Genomic DNA, 26,502 nt, shown 5'->3' with positions numbered 1-26,502 from the left:
TGAGAAACAATGGAGAATAAACGTTCCACCAATTCTAACCCGGATCTTCATCTCAACTTTGTACGTTTATCCAATCCAATTTTATATGTGTAGGTTAGAGTACTGAAATTCCACATACGTTGATTGATTGATTTAATGTTGTCGTTTAACGCCACACTCAGCAATATTCCAGCGATATGGCGGCGGTCTGTAAATAATCGAGTTTGGACCAGACAATCTAGTGATCAACAGCATGAACATCGATCTACGTAATTGGGATACGATGACTTGTGTCAACCAAGTCAGAGAGCCTGACCACCTGATCCCGTTAGTCGCCTCTAACAACAAGCATGGGTTGCTGAAGATCAATTCTAACCCTGATCTTCACGGGTAGACAGGATACTGGGTGTACTCAAGTCGCGTCTTTCGTTATTATTGTGCTCAGTATGTCCCATCCAGTTCAGCATTGTTCCTATGGTAAATATTTGACCATACAACTGACTGACTGACTGAGTTTGGTTTTACGCCGCTTTTAGCAATATTCCAGCAACATCACGGAGGGGGACAACAGAAATGGGCTTCACACACATACCCATGTGGGGATTCGAACCCGGGTTTTCGGCGTGACGAGCCAACGCTTTAACCACCGGGCTACTCAACAGCCCCTTTTGACCATACAAACAAGTGATTAATATAATGAGCATCGACGCGCAGTCCATGCATTATGACACGGTGTTATTTAAGTGGTGCTGTGTGACCTTATGCATAGAGCGCAGGCAACAAATCAGGTGAACTTAAGCAACGTTGGTCACGGAGAGTCTTGGATAGGTGACTGTGTTTGGCAGGTTGATACCAGAGAGTTTCTAGTATGGTCTCACCTAAGTGAGTTTGTTCAAAATTGCCTCGGTTCACCCAGCAGAAAATGGGTACCCGGTGGTATAAGTCATTTGACTATTAACCTTCTAGCGCCCCACGGGCAGCTTGGGTTATCCGGGTTGATAGTGTCCATCATGTTGTATGCGCTTAGAATTGGCCAATTATTATTATTATCTTGTCTGACCACCCGATTCACAATGTCGTCTTTTACTTACCTAAGTAAAAACTTACTTTTTTCATGCTTTTTGACACCTGAAGTTCTACACACGTAGACGGCTTTTACAACCCTTTAAACAAACAAAAATACATTAAATGACTGGTGTGTTCATATGGATTATATAGTCTTGCCCAAGGAAACAAATCATCAATGTATGTATTCTGGGCCAGTAGTCAGTTACTGAAATAGACCTGTCTGTCTGTCTGTAAACTAACTAACTAACTAACTAACTAATATATAATCAACAAATAAATAAATAAATACTTTCCACCTTGATTTCCAAGAGCCTTCCCCACCGGCAGCAACATTCATGGCCTCAGTAAAGTTTTCAGTAAGATTAATGACAGTCATGTGAACGACATTTATAGATTTGATGCAATCAGTATGACGAATAAGTGTGGCAGCTGAAAAGAAATTGACGTGTTGTTGTATTTGATTGTGGCGGATGCGACAGGTTTGAATTGATATTGATATCATCCCTTTTATATAGTGATCCCTTAAAACATGTTCATACCAAGGAGTGAATTGCAAAATGGACTCTGCTTCAGAGAATGAATGGTTTAATCAAGAAATTTTGACAGGCAGGGCGCTTTTGAAAGTGTTTTATAGGGCAACTGCTGTTCTATAGCGTGACTGTACATTGCGCCATACATACGAGAGAAAGCCACGGGGTTGTTTACACATAAAGCATGTGCACATATAGGAGGTGACTTATGTTTTAGGTTTCAGCTTTAGGAGACAGGTTTGTACGTTCTCCAAAACAAACTTGTAAATCTTGTGTATGAGAAATCCGTTGACCGACCCTTTGCCTCCGAAATAACAATACATAAAAAAACTGATATATATGAATATAATCTGAATAATACGAGCACATGAATGCTAGATTGGTAAGCCAAACGCATACGCCTAATACAATCAAAATGAGTCGGTGTAGGGATGGGGTGGGGTGGGGTGGGTTGTGTGTGTTTGTATTATGTTTGTATAGTATGACCAGAAATTATTGGGAATTTAGGAATATGTTAAATTGGAATTCTAGTTTAAACAACCTTGACCAGCTATCAAGTGCTTGGTTTCATTAAAGAGAGACAACTCAGTTAATCCTTTTTCATTAGTTTGTGAAGAGTTATCCCCCTTTGTTTACTTGCTAACAGACGACATTTTCAGTGATCCTCAGTATGGATGATTTAGAGAAGAGGAAGTTGATTTTAGAGTATAATAACAAGGACATCAGACCAGCTAAAGTGATTTCAAGTAGAACAGGAATCCCTTTGTCCATTGTTTATCGTGTTTTGAAAAAAATTGCAAATGGATATGGCATTGAGCACCAGGGAGGTGCGGGTAGGCCCAGAAGATTGACTGTCGTTGACAGGGGGCGGCTTGGTATTCTTGTTTCTAAAAAGAAACGAAGGAGTTTGGAAAACTTAAGGCTGGATATGATTGATAGAGGAACTGTGGCTGAAGTAAGAAGACAATGAGAACTAAGCTGCATGCAATGGGTTGGAAGAAAAAGTCGAGGAAATCCATCACCGATCATGAAACCTGAACAAAAGGAGCGAAGGTTGAACTTGAGCTTACAGCATAGAGATTTTAACTGGGACAATGTGATTTTCTCAGATGAAAGTTCTGTGTGGCTGTTTCCTAATACACTGAAATTCTGGACCAAACAAACTGAAAAACCTTTGTATCAGCGCCCAGAGTACAGTCCGAAATTTAACGTGTGGGGTGGCATATCTGTGTTAGGGGCAACGCCCCTCTGTGTATTTGAAGGGAATATGAACAGTGAGCGGTACACATATATTCTCGAGGGACATTTACTTCCATCTGCTCACGTGTTCTATGGAAAATTTTGGATTTTCCAGCAGGACAACGACCCAAAACATCGTTCAAAGCATTCACAGGCCTTGTTTCGGACCCAAAATATGACATTATTAGATTGGCCAAGCTATAGCCCTGACCTAAATCCAATAGAAAATGTTTGGGGACTTATGAAGGAGAGTGTCAATAAGAAAACTCTGACAAATATTTCTGAAATGAAAGAAGAGGTGGTCCGATATTGGGACAGCATGGACCACGACTTTCTTACTTCTTTGATCAGTAGTATGCCCCGCCGCATTGAAGACTGCATTGCTGCCCATGGTGACTTGACAAAATACTAACTGTTCACCTGTCTTTGAATCTGGAGTTATGTTCTGCTAATATTCACATTTAATACGTGAGTAATGAGTGATTTTTGTTTACAAAAATTACAATCTTAAATTCTCAATAATTTCTGGTTGTACTGTATATGAGTAGCCTCTGTTAACTGTTAACGGTTTACTGTTAGCAGCATTGACCATTCATTGCCTATCGGACGAATGAAATGTTTGTCAGTGTGAGTGAAAGTGACATTTCATATACGTCTATCATTTGATGTCGGTTGATATATCTGAGCTTGATAAGCACGGACATATAAGGCAAATGTGAGCTTTAATTTACTGAATTAAAAACATATTGTCTTTCTTTTAATTTTATATTGCTTTGAATTTAATGCACGACCTCCTTCCTACCAAAATATTTACCAATTTCTTGTATACTTTGCGATAAACAAACAATGTCTGGTAGGGGGCGGGGGTGCGCGCGGAGGGAGGGAGAGAGAGGGTGTGTGTGACAATGTCCTGACAGGGATCAAATGAGTTTTGTTTGATTGGTGAAAATCACAATTGCCGGAATCGCCATGGCTACACGTACACAGGTATAAGACTCAAAGCGAGAGTGCGTGCGAAACACTACACCTATCAGCACAGCTACTTGTCGTCCAGTCAGTAGAACACTCTTAGCAAACAAGCGGCCTGCGACCATGAAATTTACGATAGCAATTATTTTGCTTGGTAAGTATCTCAACTTATACAGGTGTAAAATCTGTTCATGCTATTAATGTTACATGGTAACAATGAATTGCATGTATGATACTGCTTTTCCTGATTCCTGGAACATCAGATGGTGCCCAATCTGAAATGATTATAGATATTTTATTTTCCCCGTCTTATTCAGTATGTAAAGTTTCCGGACTCTCTCACTATAACCGCCAGGATTAACACATTACCAAAGGCGTGGGTAAGGAGTAATGATTCTCAACGGGGATATTATATTACAGTGAATGACAAATGAAGATTTGCTTTTGCTTCAGGTGCCCTGATCGGGTCAGTGGCCGCCTGCAACCTTGCTTCTTGCTCCCTGACGGGTACGCTGACGGGGACAGCCGGATGCACGTATGTGACATACTTTGGTTTTATATTGAGCCCTGGCGTAGGTGTTTTGATTGTCGAGATAGATCGACAGTATTTTACATTGGGAATACGTTTGGGTTACTCGATTCGCCACATCTTGACTGTAGCTTCGATCCGATTGAAATAACCATCTGCTTTCTATACTTTCTGCTATATCATGTTAGCAAAAACTTACAATGTTGCAAATAACATTGTTGAATACTTTGGTAGACGATACCGGAATTCTTTTCAGTGTTCGATACTCTAAAGATTTCAGTATATCCAAACTCGTTAACAACGTCTCTTTTTTTTGACACGCAATGCAATTCATAATCCCATTCGTATTTGCAAATTGAAATCATAACAAAACTATAACTAGTCATTAGCAGGAATATCACTGGAGGTCCAGTGTGTGACCTTTTGTCTCATCTGCAACAGGAACTACCAAACCTATATCAACTGCCTGACCACCCTGACCGGCACCTGCACTAACAGCATTGCAGACGTATCTAATAAGTTAGCCATCGACGGTGCAATCACCACCAACAACGCTTTGAAACTAGCTTTGGGCTGCAGTAAGTACCGATGAAAATATTATGTTTGGATTATTTGTTTCAAAAGGTTATTTTAATTTCATCTTCATATTTCCTAACTAACTCCAGGTATCTGTTGGTGGTTAGATTTCCAGATTCCGCATCCATAAGTGTCACTGAACAACTTAACCCTATCTGGACACTTCTCTGGGAAGAATGTACAAAAGATCTATCCACTAAAGATCACCCAGATACTACAGTCATCACTTTTGGTGCTTATATTCGAATTAAGCTAGTGATATCTGGTTGTCGATCCATAATTAAGTAATTAAGTAGCGCAAAGACTCCAAAGCCTCTAAATAGACTGAAATCAGTTTTGCTGATGAGATACTCTGTTAATCTCAGTATTCACGTACATAGATTCAGGATGTGACAAGACGTAGTGTCAAAGTGGCAGAGTATGTAGTTTCCGAAAAAACTGACTGACTGACTGAGTTTAGGTTTACGCCGCTTTTAGCAATATTCCAGCAATATCACGGCGGGGGACACCAGAAATGGGCTTAACACATTGTGCCCATGTGGGGAATCGAACCCGGGTATTCGGCATGAGGAGCCAACGCTTTAACCACTAGGTTACCCCACAGCCCCTTTCCGCAAAAAACAATTTATTCATACGAAAACATACGAGTGCTAGCTTGATTCTCTAAAGTTTGATCGAAAGGTCAGGCTGTAGACTTCGGTGAGCTGTTTGCTCATTATGCTGAACATGTTTGCACTCACTTGTTAGTTCGCATACATAAAGACAGCTGTGAGCAGTTTCATTCAACCTGTAGGTAATGCAGTTAAATTTTAACCTTATACATTTCAATAAATTAAAGAAAAATACATTATGCATATTGAATAAGAAACATTATAGTGTTGGCAGAGCTAGGGCCTTATCACCCAAGACGTCCTTGTCCTATGAGATGTCCTTATCACCTGAAATGTCCTTATCACCTAGGAAGACATTTTCCTCCGATTTACCCTTATTAACCGAGATGTCCTGGCGCTGTGATAACCCCTAATCACCTAAGATGTCTTTGTCCTCCGAGATGAACTTGATTCACAGATGTCCTTGTCCTGCGAGAAGTGCAGTCATGTGATAGATCCTTGTTTTGTGACGCATTCGTTCCCAGGAATATCTTATTGTCCTGCTACAATCTTAATGTCATTGTGCGGCACGAATTCCTTAGTCACGCGAGATGTTTTTGGGGTGTTTTTCCATGAGATGTCCTCTTCCCACAAACAATTATTGTTCTTGAAATATCCTTTACTCACCCATTCGTGGGTTGTTGTTTGTTTTTGTTTGGTTTTTGTTTGTTTTTTTTGTTTTGTTTTTTTGGGGGGCAGTCTTTTCGTGAACGGAGTATAATTTACATTTAACCTTTCTCTGACGTTGTGTTTATCGATTCTAGCAAGTATTATTTTCTATCTTTTCAAGGTGGTGCCAACATCACAAGCATCTCCAGCATTGCTCTCATCCTGTCCATTGTTGTAACGCTGATGAAAACTCACTTTTAATCCTGCAGACTGGTCTAAGAACAACTCAGGGTCCATTTTCTTAAGCATTTTTTCGCCTTGCATAAAAAAATCCTTTTGTTTACGATTTTTTGTAACCTAAAATGCCACTGATAGCAGAATAGTGTAGACACATGAATGTTAAGTGGTAAAAATTGTGCAAATATTGTTCCAGAAATGATCACACTACTTTTCTAGTTGTATGTAGGACAGCATGAACAGTCTGTTTATACAACTCTCCTTGACTTGGCTTTGGTCAAGTAGATTACCAACCCATATACACAACGCTCACTTAAGCAATTTGTGTTTGCCGTTGTTGTGAAATTGCTGGAGCATTCTCCACGAGTAGCGTAAAACTATATTTGCATGTTGACTTGTTCGTTGATTTAGTTTTGATAAATAAACTATTATTTTGCCAATTTATACTGTTATTTGTTGTTGTTGTTTTGTATTTGTTTTGTTGTTGTTGGCTTTTGGGGAGTTTTTTGTTGTTGTTTGGGTTGTTTTTTGTTTTTGGGGGTTGGGGAGGGTGGAGGGCGGGGTTTTTGTTGTTGTTGTTTTTTGGGGCTTCGGTCTTGTCCCACATGGAAACATTAAGCTCCGTAAATAGTGTCTTCTTAGGCAAGTGACTTTGTTTGGAATGTTCCTCTGTTCACCTAGCAATGAATAGGTACCCGACCGGTAGATTGACATGGTAATATTGTTGTTAGAATGGAAATTGTGTGCATTTATTAACAGGAATTATAATTAACAGCTCTGTACAAATATCTTTTATGTGAATCAAGCGTAATAGAAGTACACGCATTAGTTTAGTATTTCGTCTCATACGTTCCAGTTAACAAAATAAACACTTCTTTGGTATTTCGATGGATGTGGCAATGCGAAGCTGATCACTGCAAAAACAACCCGCCTATTGCTCGAGGGACACTACAATCCAAAAGGTCGCTTGCCCGCGTGGGTCGTGTCTCCGACCTAAAACGTGTAATGCAGTCAGACACACCTTTCAATACCAGCGTTGATGGGTACATTCAATATACACATGATAACGTGTTGGTTTGTGTATGAGTCTGGACATGCGAGACTGTGAAGTCAAACACCAGTGCCTTCTTCGCTGTGAGTCAAGGGTCACGATAGTGAGTCAAGGCTCCTGCAGTTGCTACAGTAACGTCTCTAAAACAGGTCAAATTCGTTAAACATTCACTTTGAAATCCTTTTTTGTGGAATACCTTTCTTCAATTGGTTACTGAGAGTATTGTATCAGTTAATTATTTGAGTGGGTGAGTGAGTTCAGTTTTACGCCGCTTTTAGCAATATTCCAGCAATATCACGGCTGGGGACACCAGAAATGGGCTTCACACATTGTACCCATGCGGATAATCTAACCCGGGTCTTCGGCGTGACGAGCGAACGGATAGGCTACCACACCGCCCCGTTAATTATTTGAAATAATTTATGACTTTATCATACGTTTGCAATATGGCGAAAAACAATCCAGAACATATGATAAAGTATAACTGGATGATTTAGGAGGATCTAGAAATATGTATCCAAAAGCTTGCAAAATGTGGACAGAAGAAGGTGTTTTATGCATATAATCGGATGCAACAGTTGAGCACGATACACTCATCTGTTCACGAACAACTAATATCATCACATTTATATAGTGGTCCTTAAAAGCACGTTCATGTCAAAGTGAGAATTGCGTAATGGACTCTGCTTCGGAGTACGAATTGTTGAATCAAACAAATTTGACACGCATTACGCTTTTGAAAGTTTATTGCGTAATTGTTGTCTTATTGCGCAACTATAATGCCCAGGTTCAATTTGCAATTTCCCCTTGGAGTCAAGCAATGTTTCTGAAGCTCGAGTCTACATTTCACAACTTTTGAGGAACAATCGAGAATAAACTTAAGCTTTCTACCATGATTTCCAAGAGCGTCATACGACCCTTGCCCAAAGGTGGCAGCATTCGGGGACTCAGTAAAGTTTTCAGCAAGGTTTATGGCAGACATGTGAACGACATTTATAGATTTGACGCAATCAATATTATAAGAATCAGAATAACTTGCCGTTACATTTGACTGTGGCGGACGCCACAGGTGGGCAGGACGCACCTGCATCTGTTCACGAACAACAATATCATCACTTTCATATAGTGGTCCTTAAAAACGTATTTATGTCAACGTGAGCTTTGCACTATCAACTCTTCTTCTGAGTACGAATCGTTTAATCAAGTAAATTAGAAACGCAGGACGCTTTCGAAAGTATTTTATTGCACAACTGTCATTTTATTGCACAAGTGAAAAGTCCCGGGTCAATTCCAAGCACCATGGGGACATGTCCATTATGTTTGAATTTAGCGTATTGTCGACATGAGAGTATGTCACGAGGAGGTTCATACATAATGCATGTGCACACATGATAAGTTTACGGTGTAGGACTTTGAACAATAGGAGATAGTGGTATACTTCTATAACTCACAAACTCAAGCGGAATATGTTATCCCTCGAGTAGGGTACAGTTCTTTTTGTAATAAGGTCATTCAGGTATAACAGAACAGAGAGATTTGTGTTAAGATATTTTGACAATTGATTAAAGTACCTTCTGTTTCTGATACAGTTAAATACTGTCAGCCACAAAAGGCGTTTCCTCAATTATGAGTAGCCTCTATTAAATGTGTTCTGTTCCATTCATACATACCATATTTTGAGCATGTGATTTTGATTCACAACTGATGATACCTGGATTCCTAACAGGGAAACGTGTGATGCCAAATCGATGGCTCCTGTAGTAAAAAACAGGCTTAATCAATAATATTTGGATTGTTGTGATCATTCTTGACTGACTGACTGACCTTAGTTTTACGCCGCTTTTAGCAATATTCCAGCAACATCACGGCGGGGGACACCAGAAATGGGATTCACACATGTTGGGGTCTTCGGCGTGAGGAGCCAACGCATTAACCATTAGGCTACCCCACCGCCCCTGATCATTCTTGAACAATTGCAGTTACATCGTGATGTTTTTAACCTGTGGTGTTATGGGCCTCATAGACTCTTCTCTTATTGAAATACTCATCAAGGTGAGTGTAGGTGACATTTCAAATACATGTATGTTTATTATTTATTATTATGTCGGTTGGTAAATCTGAGTTACACGGACATATGCGACAACTATTAGCTTTAACTTACTGAATTCAAAAAGAAGATTGTTTTTCTTTAATTTTCTATTGCCTTGCATTTAGAAAACTACCTACCCGATTCATTGTTTTCTTCTGTGTAGACTATAGTGGAAAACGTCACATCGGCAATATTTCAAAAGAATCACTGTTAGAATGCAAGTCAGCATTGTGATGGAGGGGACGGCGGAAGGAGTGGGAGGGAGAGGTTGTGATGATATTCCTTATGAAATACATCAGTAGATGACTTCTTTGAGTGGCACTATAGAAGCTGGGAAGTACCAAAATAGACAAACTTAATGGATGAGAACTTCTTTATTACGAGAGTGCGACGTTTCGATACAGATTCTTGTATCGCTGTCAATCAGGAATGTAGCATAAAGTGGAGGCAAAGTATATATACTGAGTATAACAAGGAAAACAAGAGAACGATATAATTAATATAATTGGTTAGGTAGTGAGCTGATAAAGCCAGTGGGTTGACAAAGGTGGTGAAGGCATAGCAAATGAACCGGGGTGGTTATGATATCTCCTTGTTAAACCACTTATTCTTAGGAATGACAAGTCTTTATGGTGAGGTGAGGTGAGGTGAAATTGCGTTTAACGTCGTGCTTGAGAATATTTCGCTCATATGACGACGTGCATGCGTGTGTATGTTTATTACCGACATGGTCAACGTATGGGTAGTTGCAGCCACGGTCGGGGACACGAGTGTCGTATCACGTTGACCTGTGTCGTAACGACTTGACCTGAGATTCTAACGATTTGATTGGATAACCGATGACCTCTCAGTTAGGTCACATTCTGACGTAACTATTTTTTCATTCATAACAAACACGTGAATTCATTCATTCTACAACTTAATATTTAAATGCATTGTTGGAATGTAAACACTGCGAACGTTGCCATGTCGCTGTTTAATTGTGAGTCGAACTGAGACATTATATCCGTCGAAAAACATAAACGCAATGTTTCCACCAGTGATGTTAGCCGAATGAAGCAACTGGAAACCAAGAAACGAGGTGCTACGGAGTAGTTTACTGTAGGATGCTGTACGAGGCGATGACAACTGACAGGTATCGTGACGTCGGTTACCAAGGCAGTGACGTCATTTCAGTGTGACGTCATGCAAAACTTGTACTACAGTACAAAACTCTTCCGCAACATAACACAAATACGCTATTTTGTCAATTTAATGCATTTAAGACGTGGGTAATAAATAAAATACCACACTCAGTCTCATTACATACGAATTATACGAAACTCGTGACCTTCCTGTTTCGCTTTCGCTCGGTCAGATACCATAGGAAGGACACTCGTTTCGTATAATTCGTATGTAATGAGACCTCGTGTAGTATTCTCTATGTATTGCGGCTGCTTGTACTAGCCCAGACTGAAGCTGGTTTTATAGTGCTAGCCCACTGAGATACCATGCCGCAGTGAAGCATGAATACCCCACTCAGACACATTATACTGACTCCGAGCCGACCAGTCCTTGTTGTACCCATTAATGCCGAGTGCCAGGCAGGGACCAACAAGTACCATATTTTAACGTCTTTTGGTATGACGCGGTCGGGGATCGAACTCGCGACCTTCCGCTCTCCGGGCGGACGCTCTAACCACTACACCACAGAGGCGGTCAAGTCTTTATGGAGGATCAACTTCTTTATTGTACAATTGCGACGTTTCGGTACAGATACTTATACCGTTTTGAAGCATGAGGTGGTGAATGAGTACAGCAGGATATATATAGGGTACATGAGGGCTAACAAAGACAATGGCTGATAAAACAAGATGATTAACAATGAAAACAAGCACGAATATATATGAGATAAGCCGAGGCAAGAGAACAGCATGACGTCGCCATTGTACAATATAGAAGTTGATCATCCATAAAGACTTGTCATTCCTGTTGCTTACAACTTCTAGAATGCCTCTTAAACAGTTCATTTATTCTTATTCATTAGGTACAACAAATGATACTCGATCTGAGATGTTGCGACAACACTTCACGATTATCAATGTTCCGTTCATAGTCAAAGATTGGCATGTGCTACTTGTTCGAACAGAACCGCGAAGGTCAGGGTTAGAATGAGCCTTCAGTAACCCATGCTTGTCGTAAGAGGCGACTAACGGGATCGAGTGGTCAGGCTTGCTGACTTGGTTGACACATGTCATCGGTTCCCAATTGCTCAGATCAATGCTCATGCTGTTGATCACTGGATTGTCTTGTCCAGACTCGATTATTTACAGACCGCCGCCATATGGAATATTGCTGAGTGCAGCGTAAACCTAAACTCACTCACTCGTTCGAACATCTTATTTTAATGCTACATGATTTCCATCATATCCCTCCTTAGTCAACGGTAAAGCATCTGCTACCCGTTCGTTCTCGTTATGTACATTTCTACTTGATTTTAAGAGTTCCTTCAAAAGTATAGCAGTTATGTTATCTAACGCCATCTATGTGAGGTGCAATCATGACAAACTGGTGTTACCGACTCGTACCCGTTTGGAAGGATTTCATATCAGAACTACTTCAAACAAGAATGAAAACTCCATTTCTGTTTAATTCCTACAGTATTGGACATTACTGAAGCACTCTTAACTTGCCTTTTTTTTTAAAACCTAAGTTAGACAATCATCATGGTGTTTCGATGAACACAATCATATTCTAATGTTAATATTACCAGCTATACATTTCCAGCTATACCTTTCTAAATAAGTGGTTAAGTATATACATGTATATATGGCAAATGTGATTTTCTTCTTCCTGAATAGAATATTGAAATAACATAATATTTCAGCTGTAATAAGTCCCAAAACAAGATACTCATTAATGACTTTTATAATTATCTCAAACTGAAGTGAAATCTCAAAGCGAAGTGAAATGTTAGTACAGTGTTAAAGTTTAAAGTTGATTAGTTATGAATAATATATTAGCTGTTAATACTTACACTATCTAAAAACGTTGGAAAGCGCACGTAAAATCTCCAAAGCAAGCCCGCAAGATAGTCCGGAGAAACACTCAAGGAGAAAGGAGAGAACCTTTACAAACCACGTACAAAAACAGCTAGTATGTATTTGAATCTCTCACTGTTCATGGCTTTATCCTTATTAAAAACTTCAAATTAGGCAACACAAGTATTTTAGCTATGTTCTTTGTAATGTAAAAATGACAAGTATATATTTTTCAGGATTTTGTCAACAATGACATAATGTAACAGCCGATTTAAGTACTAGGGATTATATTTATAAGTACCTCAATCCTTACGCGCATTCTGATTGGTTAGTCATATTTAAGCACATAACATTCATCGAGAAGGGGACAAGTCTTCTTGAAGGTTACAGAAGGGACAAGTGGTGACGATTCCTGACGAATGCCTGTGGTCTTTTTTCTGTTTAATGCGACGTGATGTGGTCTTTTTCTGTTTAATGCGACGTGATTTCCATTATTCCCTTCTTAGTAAAACATATAACTTAAGCTACCCGTTGTGTTTTCTTTGTTTCTATATTCGATATTTCTACTTGATTCTAATCTTCCTTCTTCTGTCAAAGGTGAAGCAGTCATGTTGTAGGGGGCAGATCATCTTCTTGAGTTGGTTGATATTTCTCATTAAATGATTTTACCCAACTTACCTTTCTTATGGATCTATAATCAAGTGAACAAAGGGCACTGTGCATCATTTGCATTATCCCTGACCAGAAAGGACACAGACACACTTCTCTAGCACTACACGGTCAATCTCAGTGTTATATCAGCAGTCATTGTTTTAATCGGTATGCCAGCATGTTTTAGTAATGGATGAAAAAAGGTCCGGGATGTTCTTGACAACCTATGCCTTTTTCAGTGCAATGTTTTCCAAATCAACTGATCGATGGTCCAAATCATAATTCTAAAATATTTTTAATAAACTCATAAGCGATAACGTAAAGGTCGAAATAACAATATCAACCCATTGCTCATTTGAGAATTATGTTTGCTTTATAGAACAAGTCAACTAATTTTTTCATTTAAATATTCATGTAAAACGCCAGGAGTAACACATTACCGAAATATATTACAGTGAATGCCAAATGAAGACTTGCTTTTACTTCAGGTGCCCTGCTCGGGTCAGTGGCCTCCTGCAACATTGCTTTATGCTCCCGGGCGGAGCAGGATGGACTTGTGGAACATACTTGGTATAGGTGTTTTGATTGTAGAGATAGACCGAGTGTAGTTGCATTTTGAATATAGTTTCGAAAAACTATCTTGTTTCTTTACAACTTTCGCACATCGTTTTTACAGAAATTTACAATGTTCAATAACCTTGTTGAAACATACCAGTAACTGTTGAAATAATGTATCTTTGTATTTTGAGGATTATGGTTCAAGATCTGAAACAGATAATAATTCGATGCGTCATCAAAACATTTTACCCTGCATTAAGCAACGGTCCGGCAATACGGTAGCAGAGGTTACAGGGGATACTTAACGAACGCCTTAAATAGAAGGCTACCCTACCGCCCCAAGTGGTCGAGTGGCAGCATGGAGTATAAGTGATTCCTGCAGAAGATCGACATGTCTGTGGTTATGAACTGTGTAAGCATTTGGTTAACCCATCCTAAAAGTGACTCAAATCCCATTCCTAGAACAGCGATTGGAATGGACATGGATTGGTCATTGTCGCACTGACGTACATTTATTATTCAAGCATTATTCAGCTCGAATCAAATATACTTTACACCTTTTTTGAATACAAATATTTAAATAATCTTAAGATACTGAATATTTTGTTTTCTTCTTTCAGATTTATTATTTTTTCTAGTATTCGATACAGGACAGATTTCAGGATTTTCAAGCAACCTCTTTTTTTAAAACTCATTGCAAGTCATAATCCAATACAAGGGTGTAAGGATACCTAAAAACGTGTAATTCAATCGAGCACACTTTTCAATACCATGGGTACGTTCGATGTACACACCATGACACTTGTTGGTGTGTGTATGGGTCTGTACATGCGAGACTGTACGAAGTCTACCACCAGAGCCGTCTTCGCTGTATTCGAATGTGAGGCAAGGCTTCTGCAGCAGCTATAGTAATGTGTTTGTAGACGACATTCATAGACGACGTGTGAAAATAAAGTCAATTCATCCTTTTTGTTTTATTTCTGCATTCATTTTCATTCAGTTTACATCTTGTTCTGAACACGTTCTGAATACATGTGCCCCCCATGATGTGGTACAGACTTGTCAACTTGCGCGTTGGTTCAAACAACTACTTTCAACTTCAAGACGAAAAGGACGCAAAGGAACGATTGACTGCAACAGAATAGAATATATCGTTTACAACTGTTGCTTATCAAATAAACATTAAATACATGTAGTATGTTGAGAAATATAAAGTGTTTCCATACCATTTTGTATCACCTCTCCCTCCACACGTGTCCTTCCACATTCTACCCTGCATTCTACCCGCGTGCGCATGCGACACTACATTTAAAGCAAAACTGAATTAGAGTTACCTCCCATGACCTGAGTGGGAATTTACATAAAGCGCTCATAAAATACGTAATCATTTTGGCCTCAACAGTGTTTAAGACAAAGATCAAAGTGGTTGAACATAAATGTAAAATAATTTTTTTATATGAAATAACTTTCTGCAACTTAGAGACATAAATTTCGATTGGTTACTAGCAGTATTGTCGTACACATAGCAAATCAGCTGAAATAATTTGGGATTTAATCATGCGTTAGCAATTTTTTCGATAAATAACCTAGAAGAGCATATGATCAAGTATATATAACTGGAGGACTAAAAAGTCTTAAAATTGACTGCACAGGAGGCAAGAAATATCTAAAAAATATCCATATATACTTGGACAGAGGAAGAGCTTTTAAGCATATTAATGATTAAATGATTGTGACTTTAACTTTCCAATGGTCAATTTTGCAACTTTCCCCTAAAATCAGGAAATGTTTTTGCAGCTCGTGTCTACATTTCATAACTTTTGAGGAACAACCGAGGATACGCTTATCTGTTTGCAAACACATGATGCCATTACTTGTATATCGCGATCCTTAAATACATGTTCCTGTTATACTGAGAATTGCACAATCGACTCTGCTTCAGAGTACGAATTGCTTAATCAGTTACCTTTGACACGCAAGACGCCTAAGAATATTTTTTATAACGCGTCGGTCGTCATATTGCGCAACTAAAAGCCACGGTTCAATTTCATGAGCCTTGGAGAGTAGCCAATTATTATGGAATTTAAACAACTCAGCAAATTGCTGATACGAGAGGAAGACACGGGGTGGTTCACGCATAAAGCATGTGTACCCGAGGAGTACTAGGAGATCTAGGTTCTTATCAACCGAGAAGTCCTTGTTCCACGAGATGTCCTTATCACCTGAAATGTCCTTATAACCTGAAATGCCCTTCTGACCTGAGGTGTCCTTGTCCTCCGAGATGCACTTGAATCACAGATGTCGTTATCCTGTGAGTAGTGACTTAACCTGTGATCCTTGTAATGTGATGTATTCGTTCCCAGTAATGTCTTATTGTCCTCCTGTCTGCTATAATCTCACTGTCCTTGTGCCGCTTCAATTCCTTGGTCAGATGGTTGTTTAAGACTGGTTGTAAGACTGAACAAAAGGAAACAGATTTGTGCGTTCTCCGAACCAAACTTGTAAATCCTGCGTATGAAAATTCAGTTGACCGACCCTTTGCCTCCGAAATAACAATATACTAGTATAAATATATCTGATTAATACGAACACCTGCCTGCTTGATTGATAAACCAAACAAATGTGCCTTAAACAATAGAGATGAGTCGGTGTAGGAGTTGAATACTGTTTGTAATGAAGTTTCTCATGCAAGACAGTACGGAAGGACTTGTATTAAGATATTTTGACTCTTGATTAAAGTATCTTCAGCTTCTGATACAGATATCAAATACACGTAAGCCACAAAAATCCTTACCTCAATCATGAGTAACCTCTGTAAACAGCTTTATCCATTCATTGATTATATACTAGGCACATAAAGAAACTGTGCATACAAAATTTAAAACCTAAATTGATCAAACCTGTGTAGACACATAAGGATTCAAACCCAGAGATTAGTTACATGTATCCAACATGCATGCACGTGCCACATTCCGTAACGTCAGTGGGTTCGTCCTTGAGACGTGCAATACGTTGTTGCACGTGCATCCCTGGAAAGATAAACAGAGCAATTGAATGCCACACAATACTGTCACTTTGGAAAGCTCAACCCCTGCCCTTGCGATCGTTCAAAATATTAAACGGCTATTGAAACGCATAGCATGCCAAGGCTCACGTCTGCACAACGCCATGAGGCCATTCGGATGGTCCGTGGGGGAACGTCTCAACGACAAGTGGCTGCACATTTCCACTGCCACCGGAACACCATTTCTGCACTGGTGAGATAAAGAAACTGTGCATACAAAAATTAAAATCTAAATATATCAAACCTGTGTAGACACATAAGGATTCAAACCCAGAGATTAGTGACATGTATCCAACATGCATGCACGTGCCACATTCCGTGACGTCAGTGGGTTCGTCCTTGAGACGTGCAATACGTTGTTGCACGTGCATCCCTGGAAAGATAAACAGAGCAATTGAATGCCACACAATACTGTCACTTTGGAAAGCTCAACCCCTGCCCTTGCGATCGTTCAAAATATTAAACGGCTATTGAAACGCATAGCATGCCAAGGCTCACGTCTGCACAACGCCATGAGGCCATTCGGATGGTCCGTGGGGGAACGTCTCAACGACAAGTGGCTGCACATTTCCACTGCCACCGGAACACCATTTCTGCACTGGTGAGACGCTACCAGAACACAAGTGACGTCATCGATCGGCCACGTTCTGGACGTCCACGTGTAACAACGCCAAGACAGGACGTATGGATAAGGGTGACCCACAGGTTTCAGACTGCAGTAATGACTGCCCGAACCATCCCAGGACTTCGCCGTATCCTACCCAACACAGTTCGACAACGTTTAGGACATCACTGGATCAGACCACGACGTCCCGCCATACGGCCTATCCTGACACGATGTCATCGACAAGCTCGGCGAATGTGGTGCCGAAATCATGTCCGCAGACCCTTGTTTTGGTTAGATGAGTCCAGGTTTAACATTTCCCATAGTGATGGACGTCAACATGCCTATAGACGCGTGGGAGAACGTTATGCACAGGCCTGTGTCTTGGAGAGGAATCGCTTTGGTGGTGGTTCCGTGATGATTTGGGGTGGAATAACAGCACGCCAAAGAACTCCTGTGGTGATTGTTCAGGGCAACTTAACTGGTGGGGGCTACAGGGATCAGATTCTTCGACCTGTGGCAATTCCTTTTCTGCAACGTCATGGCCTTGGGTTAACATTCCAACAGGACAATGCCCGCCCTCATACGGCAAGGGTTGCTATGGATTTCTTGCAACATCACAACGTTGACTTATTGCCTTGGCCTGCAAATTCATTGGATGTCTCCCCGATAGAGCATGTTTGGGACGAGATGGATCGACGTCACGCCGTCTTCCTCATCCGCCAGATAACGTCCTTGACCTTGCAACACAACTTGAAAAGAATCTGGCGTGACATCCCCACAAGCCTTCCTTGCACGTTTGATAGGCTCTATGCGTCGTCGATGCACTGCTGTTCTCAATGCCGATGGTGGACATAAATTGCACAATCGACTCTGCTTCCAGGTACGAATTGTTAATCAGTTACCATTGACACGCAAGACGCCTAAGAATATTTTTTATAACGCTTCGGTCGTCATATTGCGCAACTAAAAGCCACGGTTCAATTTCAAGAGCCTTGGAGAGAAGCCAATTAGTATGGAATTTAAACAACTGAGAGAAAGACATGGGGTGGTTCACGCATAAAGCATGTGTACCCGGGGAGTACTAGTAGGTTCTTATCAGCCGAGAAGTCCTTGTTCCACGGGATGTCCTTATCACCTGCAATGTCCTTTTAACCTGAAATGCCCTTCTGACCTGGGGTGTCCTTGTCCTCCGAGATGCACTTGAATCACAGATGTCCTTATCCTGCGAGTAGTGACTTAACCTGTGATCCTTGTAATGTGGTGTATTCGTTCCCAGTAATGTCTTATTGTCCTCCTGCCTGCTATAATCTCACTGTCCTTGTGCCGCTTCAATTCCTTGGTCATATGATTGTTTAAGACTGGTTGTAAGACTGAACAAAAGGAAACAGATTTGTGCGTTCTCCAAACCAAACTTGTAAATCCTGCGAATGAAAATTCAGTTGACCGACCCTTTGCCTCCGAAATAACAATATACTAGTATAAATATATCTGATTAATACGAACACCTGCCTGCTTGATTGATAAACCAAACAAATGTGCCTCAAACAATAGAGATGAGTCGGTGTAGGAGTTGAATACTGTTTGTAATGAAGTTTCTCATGCAAGACAATACGGAAGGACTTGTATTAAGATATTTTGACTATCGATTAAAGTATCTTCAGCTTCTGATACAGATATCAAATACACGTAATCGACAAAAATCATTACCTATATCATGAGTAACCTCTGTAAACAGCTTTATCCATTCATTGATTATATACTAGGCACATAAAGAAACTGTGCATACAAAAATTAAAATCTAAATATATCAAACCTGTGTAGACACATAAGGATTCAAACCCAGAGATTAGTGACATGTATCCAACATGCATGCACGTGCCACATTCCGTGACGTCAGTGGGTTCGTCCTTGAGACGTGCAATACGTTGTTGCACGTGCATCCCTGGAAAGATAAACAGAGCAATTGAATGCCACACAATACTGTCACTTTGGAAAGCTCAACCCCTGCCCTTGCGATCGTTCAAAATATTAAACGGCTATTGAAACGCATAGCATGCCAAGGCTCACGTCTGCACAACGCCATGAGGCCATTCGGATGGTCCGTGGGGGAACGTCTCAACGACAAGTGGCTGCACATTTCCACTGCCACCGGAACACCATTTCTGCACTGGTGAGACGCTACCAGAACACAAGTGACGTCATCGATCGGCCACGTTCTGGACGTCCACATAAAGAAACTGTGCATACAAAAATTAAAATCTAAATATATCAAACCTGTGTAGACACATAAGGATTCAAACCCAGAGATTAGTGACATGTATCCAACATGCATGCACGTGCCACATTCCGTGACGTCAGTGGGTTCGTCCTTGAGACGTGCAATACGTTGTTGCACGTGCATCCCTGGAAAGATAAACAGAGCAATTGAATGCCACACAATACTGTCACTTTGGAAAGCTCAACCCCTGCCCTTGCGATCGTTCAAAATATTAAACGGCTATTGAAACGCATAGCATGCCAAGGCTCACGTCTGCACAACGCCATGAGGCCATTCGGATGGTCCGTGGGGGAACGTCTCAACGACAAGTGGCTGCACATTTCCACTGCCACCGGAACACCATTTCTGCACTGGTGAGACGCTACCAGAACACAAGTGACGTCATCGATCGGCCACGTTCTGGACGTCCACGTGTAACAACGCCAAGACAGGACGTATGGATAAGGGTGACGCCACAGGTTTCAGACTGCAGTGATGACTGCCCGAACCATCCCAGGACTTCGCCGTATCCTACCCAACACAGTTCGACAACGTTTAGGACATCACTGGATCAGACCACGACGTCCCGCCATACGGCCTATCCTGACACGATGTCATCGACAAGCTCGGCGAATGTGGTGCCGAAATCATGTCCGCAGACCCTTGTTTTGGTTGTTGATGAGTCAGGTTTAACATTTCCCATAGTGATGGACGTCAACATGCCTATAGACGCGTGGGAGAACGTTATGCACAGGCCTGTGTCTTGGAGAGGAATCGCTTTGGTGGTGGTTCCGTGATGATTTGGGGTGGAATAACAGCACGCCAAAGAACTCCTGTGGTGATTGTTCAGGGCAACTTAACTGGTGGGGGCTACAGGGATCAGATTCTTCGACCTGTGGCAATTCCTTTTCTGCAACGTCATGGCCTTGGGTTAACATTCCAACAGGACAATGCCCGCCCTCATACGGCAAGGGTTGCTATGGATTTCTTGCAACATCACAACGTTGACTTATTGCCTTGGCCTGCAAATTCATTGGATGTCTCCCCGATAGAGCATGTTTGGGACGAGATGGATCGACGTCTACGCCTTCTTCCTCATCCGCCAGATAACGTCCTTGACCTTGCAACACAACTTAAGAGAATCTGGCGTGACATCCTACAAGCCTTCCTTGCACGTTTGATAGGCTCTATGCGTCGTCGATGCACTGCTGTTCTCAATGCCGATGGTGGACATACCCGTTATTGAGCTTGTGACATGATCGTTGGTCGTTTAACCCCTGTCCCGCTTGTGGATTGGTGACGTCATTGTGATTGACTTTTCAATCGAAATTCTCCCGACTTGTTATGGTCTCATGATCCTTCCATTAAAGTTTATATGTACCTTTGACATTGTTATCGTACTGGGATAATATTTTGACAATGCACAGTTTCTTTATGTGGCTAGTATAGTACGAATCGGACTATATGTTGAGCATGTGATTTTGAATCACTACTGGTGATACCTGGGGTTCCAAAGAGGGAAGAGAGTGATAAACACAACATAAAAGTCAAATGTGAGCTTTATTTTACTGAATTAAAAGAAATTGTCCCGCCTACCCAAGGGTACCCTCCTTGTATACTGTGCGATAAATAAAACAATGTCAAAATGCAGGTCAGCATTGTGATGGAGGGGGAGGGGTTGCCCGGAGGGAGTGGGAGAGAAGGGATCAAATGAGTTTTGTTTCTTGGTGAACTTCAGTTCACAATTGCCGGCATCACCATGACGGCACGTACACAGGTATAAGACCCACAGCTTGAGGGTTTGCGAAACACTACACCTATCGTCACAGCCAACTCTTGTCCAGTCACTACCACGATCTTATCAAACCAGCGGCCTGCAACCATGAAATTTACGATAGCAATTCTTTTGCTTGGTAAGTATCTTAACTTATACAGGTGTAAAATCTGTTCATACTAATAGTATACATTTTACATAATAACAGTGAACTAAATTTATGATACTGCCATTCCTGATTCCAGCAATATCATATGGTGCTTAATATGAAATGATTATAGAATTAATATATAAATTTGGCTTCTTACTCTGTGTGAAAGTTGTATCTGAAAGAGGAGAAAAGTTCTTATTTGCAATTCGTTTATCTTGATTTGAGGATACGGATATGTTGTCTTCGCTTAGATGTTTTAATACACATAACTTCCACACTTTAAGTTCTCATTCAAAGGTACAGCGCCTGATTATCGTTCTGAAAAGTTGCTACAACTAATACGAATGTTCCGTTCATAGTCGAAGGTTGCCACACGCTCCTCGGTCGAAGGGCTCATTTTAATGCTACATGCTTATCATTATTCTCTCCATAGTAAAAAGTAATGCATATGCTACCCGTTTTGTTCTATACCTTCTATATTTCTATATTGTATATTTTTACTTGAGTTTAATTTTCCTTCTTCTGTCATCAAGGGTATAGCAGTCATGTTATAAGGGCCACGTCATCTTCTTGAGTTTTTCTGTAAGCGATGATTCACCTTACCTTTCTTATGTATCTATAATCAAGTGAACAAAGGGACGTTTACACTATTTTCATGCATAAAATGTGCTGATCCCTGAACAAAAACATAGCAACACAGTCAGTCTGTATGATAACAAGGTCAGGGAATGTTCATGATACCCCATGCATTTTCAGTGCAAGGTTTGCCCATTTGCTTTCAACAACATGTCAGCGAATTATTTTCATTTACATATCCCTTTATCCAACATATCTGGACTCTCCCACTAAAACCGCCAGGATTACCACGGGGCAAGGAGTAATGATTCTCAACCGGACCGAAATATATTACAATGAACGCCAAATGAAGATTTGCTTTTGCTTCAGGTTCCCTGCTCGGGTCAGTGGCCTCCTGCAACCTTGCTTCTTGCTCCCTGACGGGTGCGCTGACGGGGACAGCCGGATGCACGTATGTGACATATTTTGTTGTTTTATTGAGCCCCAGCTTAGGTGTTTTGATTGTCGAGACAGATCGACTGTAGTTACATTGGGAATACGTTTGAGTTACTCTATTTTGCCACATCTGAATGTAGCTTGAAAAAACACATCTTGTTTCTTTACAACTTTCGCCCACCGTTTTAACAGAAAATTACAATGTTTTAAATAACCTTGTTGAAATATACCTGTAACTGTTCAAATAATGTATCTTTATGTTTGGGGATTATGGTTCAAAACTGAGATAGATAATAATGTGATGCGTTATCAAACATTTCGGGTTTTAACCCGCATTTAGCAATAGTCCGGCAATACTGTGGCAGATTATACCAGAAATACTGGACGAATGGCTTTAACCAGAAGGCTACCCTGCCACCCGACATGGCCCAGTGGCAGCATGACAGTATAAGACAAGTCTGTGATCTGAATGACAAGTCTCTGGTTATGATTGTTATTTGGTTAACCCATCCTAAAAGTGACTCCAATCATATTCGTACAACTGCGATCGAGGGAGTAATTTTGGCACATAGGTAGAATTTACCATTCAAAAAAGTCCAGCTCCGATGAAATATATTTTACACGTTATTTCCAAAGAAACATTCAAGTAATCTGCTTCATATACTCAATTTAATGTTGTCTTTTCTTCAGATTTGTTATTTCTCAAGTGTGCAAAAGTGGAGAGATTTCATTATATCCAAACTCGACACTCATTCAAATTCATAATCCCGTTCATTTTTGCAAATTGAAATCATAACAAAAATATAACTAGTCACTGGAGGTGCAGTGTTTTACTTTAGTCTTATCTGCACACAGGAGCTACAAGGACTATCTCGATTGTCTGTCCGCCCAGTCCGGCAGCTGTACCAGCGGTACATCAGATCTAGTTCAGAAGGGACTCATCGACGCCGCCATCACCAGCAACACAGCTATAAGAGCACTTTTGGGCTGCAGTAAGTACCGATGAAATAAATATATATATATATGGATTGTTTTCCAAATATTATTTTAGTTTCATCTTCTTCAGGAGAACGAATTATATGCCCTTACTAAATCAGGGTATATGTTAGCGATTGAATTTCCAGATTCCCTATCTATAAGCTTCACTGAACATTTTGACCATTACCAATGTCACACAGATACTGGAATGATCCTTTTTTTGGTGATTATATACTCATGTCAATAATGGTTGTCACGCCCTTCAATTGTTTTAATTGGAGAGGGGGTGTGGGGTGGGGGTGTGAGGTGTGTGTGGGGTTGGGGTGGGGAGGGGGGTGACAACCATTATTGGAATGAGTATATTTGAATGAAGATAGTGATATCCGGCGATCTATCCATAATCAAGTACACGAGAAGGCACAGCCTCATAACCCTCAAAAGAGACTGAAATCAGTTCTGTTAATGAAACGGTCAGTATTTACATAAACAGATACAGGATGTGGCAAGACAGAGTGTCACAGAGGCAGAGTATGTCATTTCTGCATAAACAATAAATTCATACAAACACACAAGAGTGTTAGTTTTTGATCGAAAGGTCAGGCTATGTGACTTGGATGATTGTTCAGATTGCTGAACATGTTTGCAATCACTGTTTTGCTCGCAGAGAGTCATAATAGAGCTGGAATATTGCTCAGAGCAGTATTATTCATCCTGTAGGTAATGCAATTAAATTTCAAGCTCACACATTTCCAAAATAGAAACAAGAATATATTGTCGATATCAAATAAAACGCACAGTATAGTACTAGGAGATCTAGGTTCTTATCAGCCGAGAAGTCCTTATTCCACGAGATGTCCTTATCACCTGAAATGTCCTTATAACCTGAAATGCCCTTCTGACCTGAGGTGTCCTTGTCCTCCGAGATGCACTTGAATCACAGATGTCCTTATCCTGCGAGTAGTGACTTAACCTGTGATCCTTGTAATGTGATGTATTCGTTCCCAGTAATGTCTTATTGTCCCCCTGTCTGCTATAATCTCACTGTCCTTGTGCCGCTCCAATTCCTTGGTCAGATGATATGTACACCTTCTTTTTCCATGAAATGACCTTGTTTCCCGAGAAATTATTGTCCTTGAGATATCCTTCCCTTAATCATTCACGCTGGGATTATTTTATATTTCGGTTGTTTCATGGACGGAATATATATTGCAATTAATCTTTTTCTAACGCAAGTGTACATCAACTGATGCAAGTATTATTTACTTTCTTTTCCAGGTGGTGCCAGCCTTGCAAGCATCTCCAGCATGGCTCTCATCCTGTCCGTAGTGGTAACGCTGATCAAAACTCACTTTTAATCCGAAAGGCTGTTTTAAGAACAACTAAATGCCTTTATTCCTCAGTGTTTTTTGGGATTGCATCGAGAAACAAATGTCACTTATCGAATAATTATGTAGATGTATGAATGTTCAGTGGTTAATTTTGTGCAAAAAATGTTACAGAAATCATTACACTATTATTATAGTTGTATGTTAGACAGCATAAGAGAATATGTGCATGGCATCTTCCTTGACTTGGCGTTGGCCTGACATGCAGTGTATATATAGCACTTTTGGAATGCTGTTGTTGTGAGATTGCTGGAACATTTCCTACGAGTAACATAAAACATAGTCGCATGTTGACTTGTTCGATGATTTTGCTCTGATTATAAATGATTATTTTACCAATTTAATTTGTTTTGTTGTGTTTAGTGGTTTTTTTCTTGAATCTGTAAGGGCGGTGGGGTAGCCCAATGGTCAAAGCGATCTTTCGTCACGCCGATGACACGGGTTCGATTTCCCACATGGGTACAATGTGTGAAGCCCATTTCTGGTGTCCCCCCGCCGTGATATTTCTGGAATATTCCTAAAAGCGTCGTATAATCCAACTCATACACTCACTCACTCTGTAGTGTTGCCATAAATGCATTGCCACGCCTTCGCAAACTGATGCAGACAGAGTTGATGAAGTGTAGAAAAACTATCGGCATCAGTACCCTATTACTCTTACATCGAGGTCCTGCCCCACACAGAAACATGTAGATTCCGACTTGATTTGGAATGTACCTCTGTTCACCTATACAGGACCAAAAGCCGGATAGTACACCATTGAAATAAAAGTAAATACAGTAGGAAATACATGCCATGACCGGATTTACGTATGTTTTCAGATATATCCTAACTTCAGGCATATATTTCATATGAATCTATACCTTTGAAACATATGCTCATCGTACATTTTCGTATGCACGAGCACCTCGTTCATGTATGCCATGACCGGATTGTCAGGTATTTCCAAACATGAATTGCAAAACAGATACCCCAGTAAATACATGATCATACAGTATTTCCAATGCAGTCCTATGAATTTCATTGGGTGCTGAAATTTCCGATTTCGTTCTAAGTTTACTCGGGTTGGAAACATGTAAATTTACTTAGCTGGGAAAACACTTGAAAATTATCACATTTGCAGATGTTTACACATCTTAGATATTTATGTATCATACGGGATTTCAGGGGTGTGTATATGAACGGTTCATGCATCTTCATGTTACCTGTGCTTATGCAAGATGATCATATGTTTCCATCATGTGAATTACTTGGTTCATGTAATTTCACTTTCACACATTTTAGTACTTTTGAAATCAACGTTCACGTGACCTCATTATTCTTATCACCAAAACAGCCTGGCAAAGAAAGCAGTATTACGCAAGCTAACAAGCCTTACAAAGCTGCACTCGCTCTTGCTACAAGTATCACTTACGGCTTGTCTGCAGTGTTGGCAAATCTTGTGAGGTGCTTGTTTCGAGGGATGAGGTGCCCCTTTGTCCTCAGCTGTCCCAAGAGAATAGCACTTTATCTCACACAGC

At 40.5% G+C, this 26,502-nt stretch overlaps 1 protein-coding gene across 2 annotated transcripts; it reads left to right on the top strand.

Moving 5' to 3' along the window:
• The first annotated feature begins 3,858 nt into the window (after positions 1 to 3,858).
• Positions 3,859 to 25,318, top strand: LOC124279754. 2 transcript variants are annotated; one of them, XM_046715622.1, is made up of 4 exons: positions 3,859 to 3,939; positions 4,239 to 4,320; positions 23,475 to 23,611; positions 24,873 to 25,318. In XM_046715622.1, exons 1-4 carry the CDS (start codon positions 3,909 to 3,911, stop codon positions 24,950 to 24,952), a joined length of 330 nt encoding a protein of 109 aa, XP_046571578.1. In that variant the 5' UTR covers positions 3,859 to 3,908; the 3' UTR covers positions 24,953 to 25,318. The 2 variants fall into 2 exon arrangements, with proteins under 2 accessions (XP_046571578.1, XP_046571577.1); XM_046715621.1 differs by lacking the exons at positions 3,859 to 3,939; positions 4,239 to 4,320 and adding exons at positions 21,478 to 21,596; positions 22,554 to 22,635.
• Positions 25,319 to 26,502: the final 1,184 nt, after the last annotated feature.

This window comes from Haliotis rubra, unplaced genomic scaffold (genome assembly GCF_003918875.1).
Source record: "Haliotis rubra isolate DU_JTF1 unplaced genomic scaffold, ASM391887v1 Scf256, whole genome shotgun sequence".
NCBI lineage: Eukaryota > Metazoa > Mollusca > Gastropoda > Lepetellida > Haliotidae > Haliotis > Haliotis rubra.
This window is presented reverse-complemented; position numbering and strand designations above follow the sequence as displayed.

Bases quoted from the DNA above. Each gene is read 5' to 3' on its own strand.
- LOC124279754 (XM_046715622.1), top strand. From the start codon at position 3,909: ATGAAATTTACGATAGCAATTATTTTGCTTG. The intron at 3,940-4,238 runs GTAAGTATCTCA...CTTTTGCTTCAG, and splicing joins GATAGCAATTATTTTGCTTG to GTGCCCTGATCGGGTCAGTG. The intron at 4,321-23,474 runs GTATGTGACATA...ATCTGCACACAG, and splicing joins ACGGGGACAGCCGGATGCAC to GAGCTACAAGGACTATCTCG.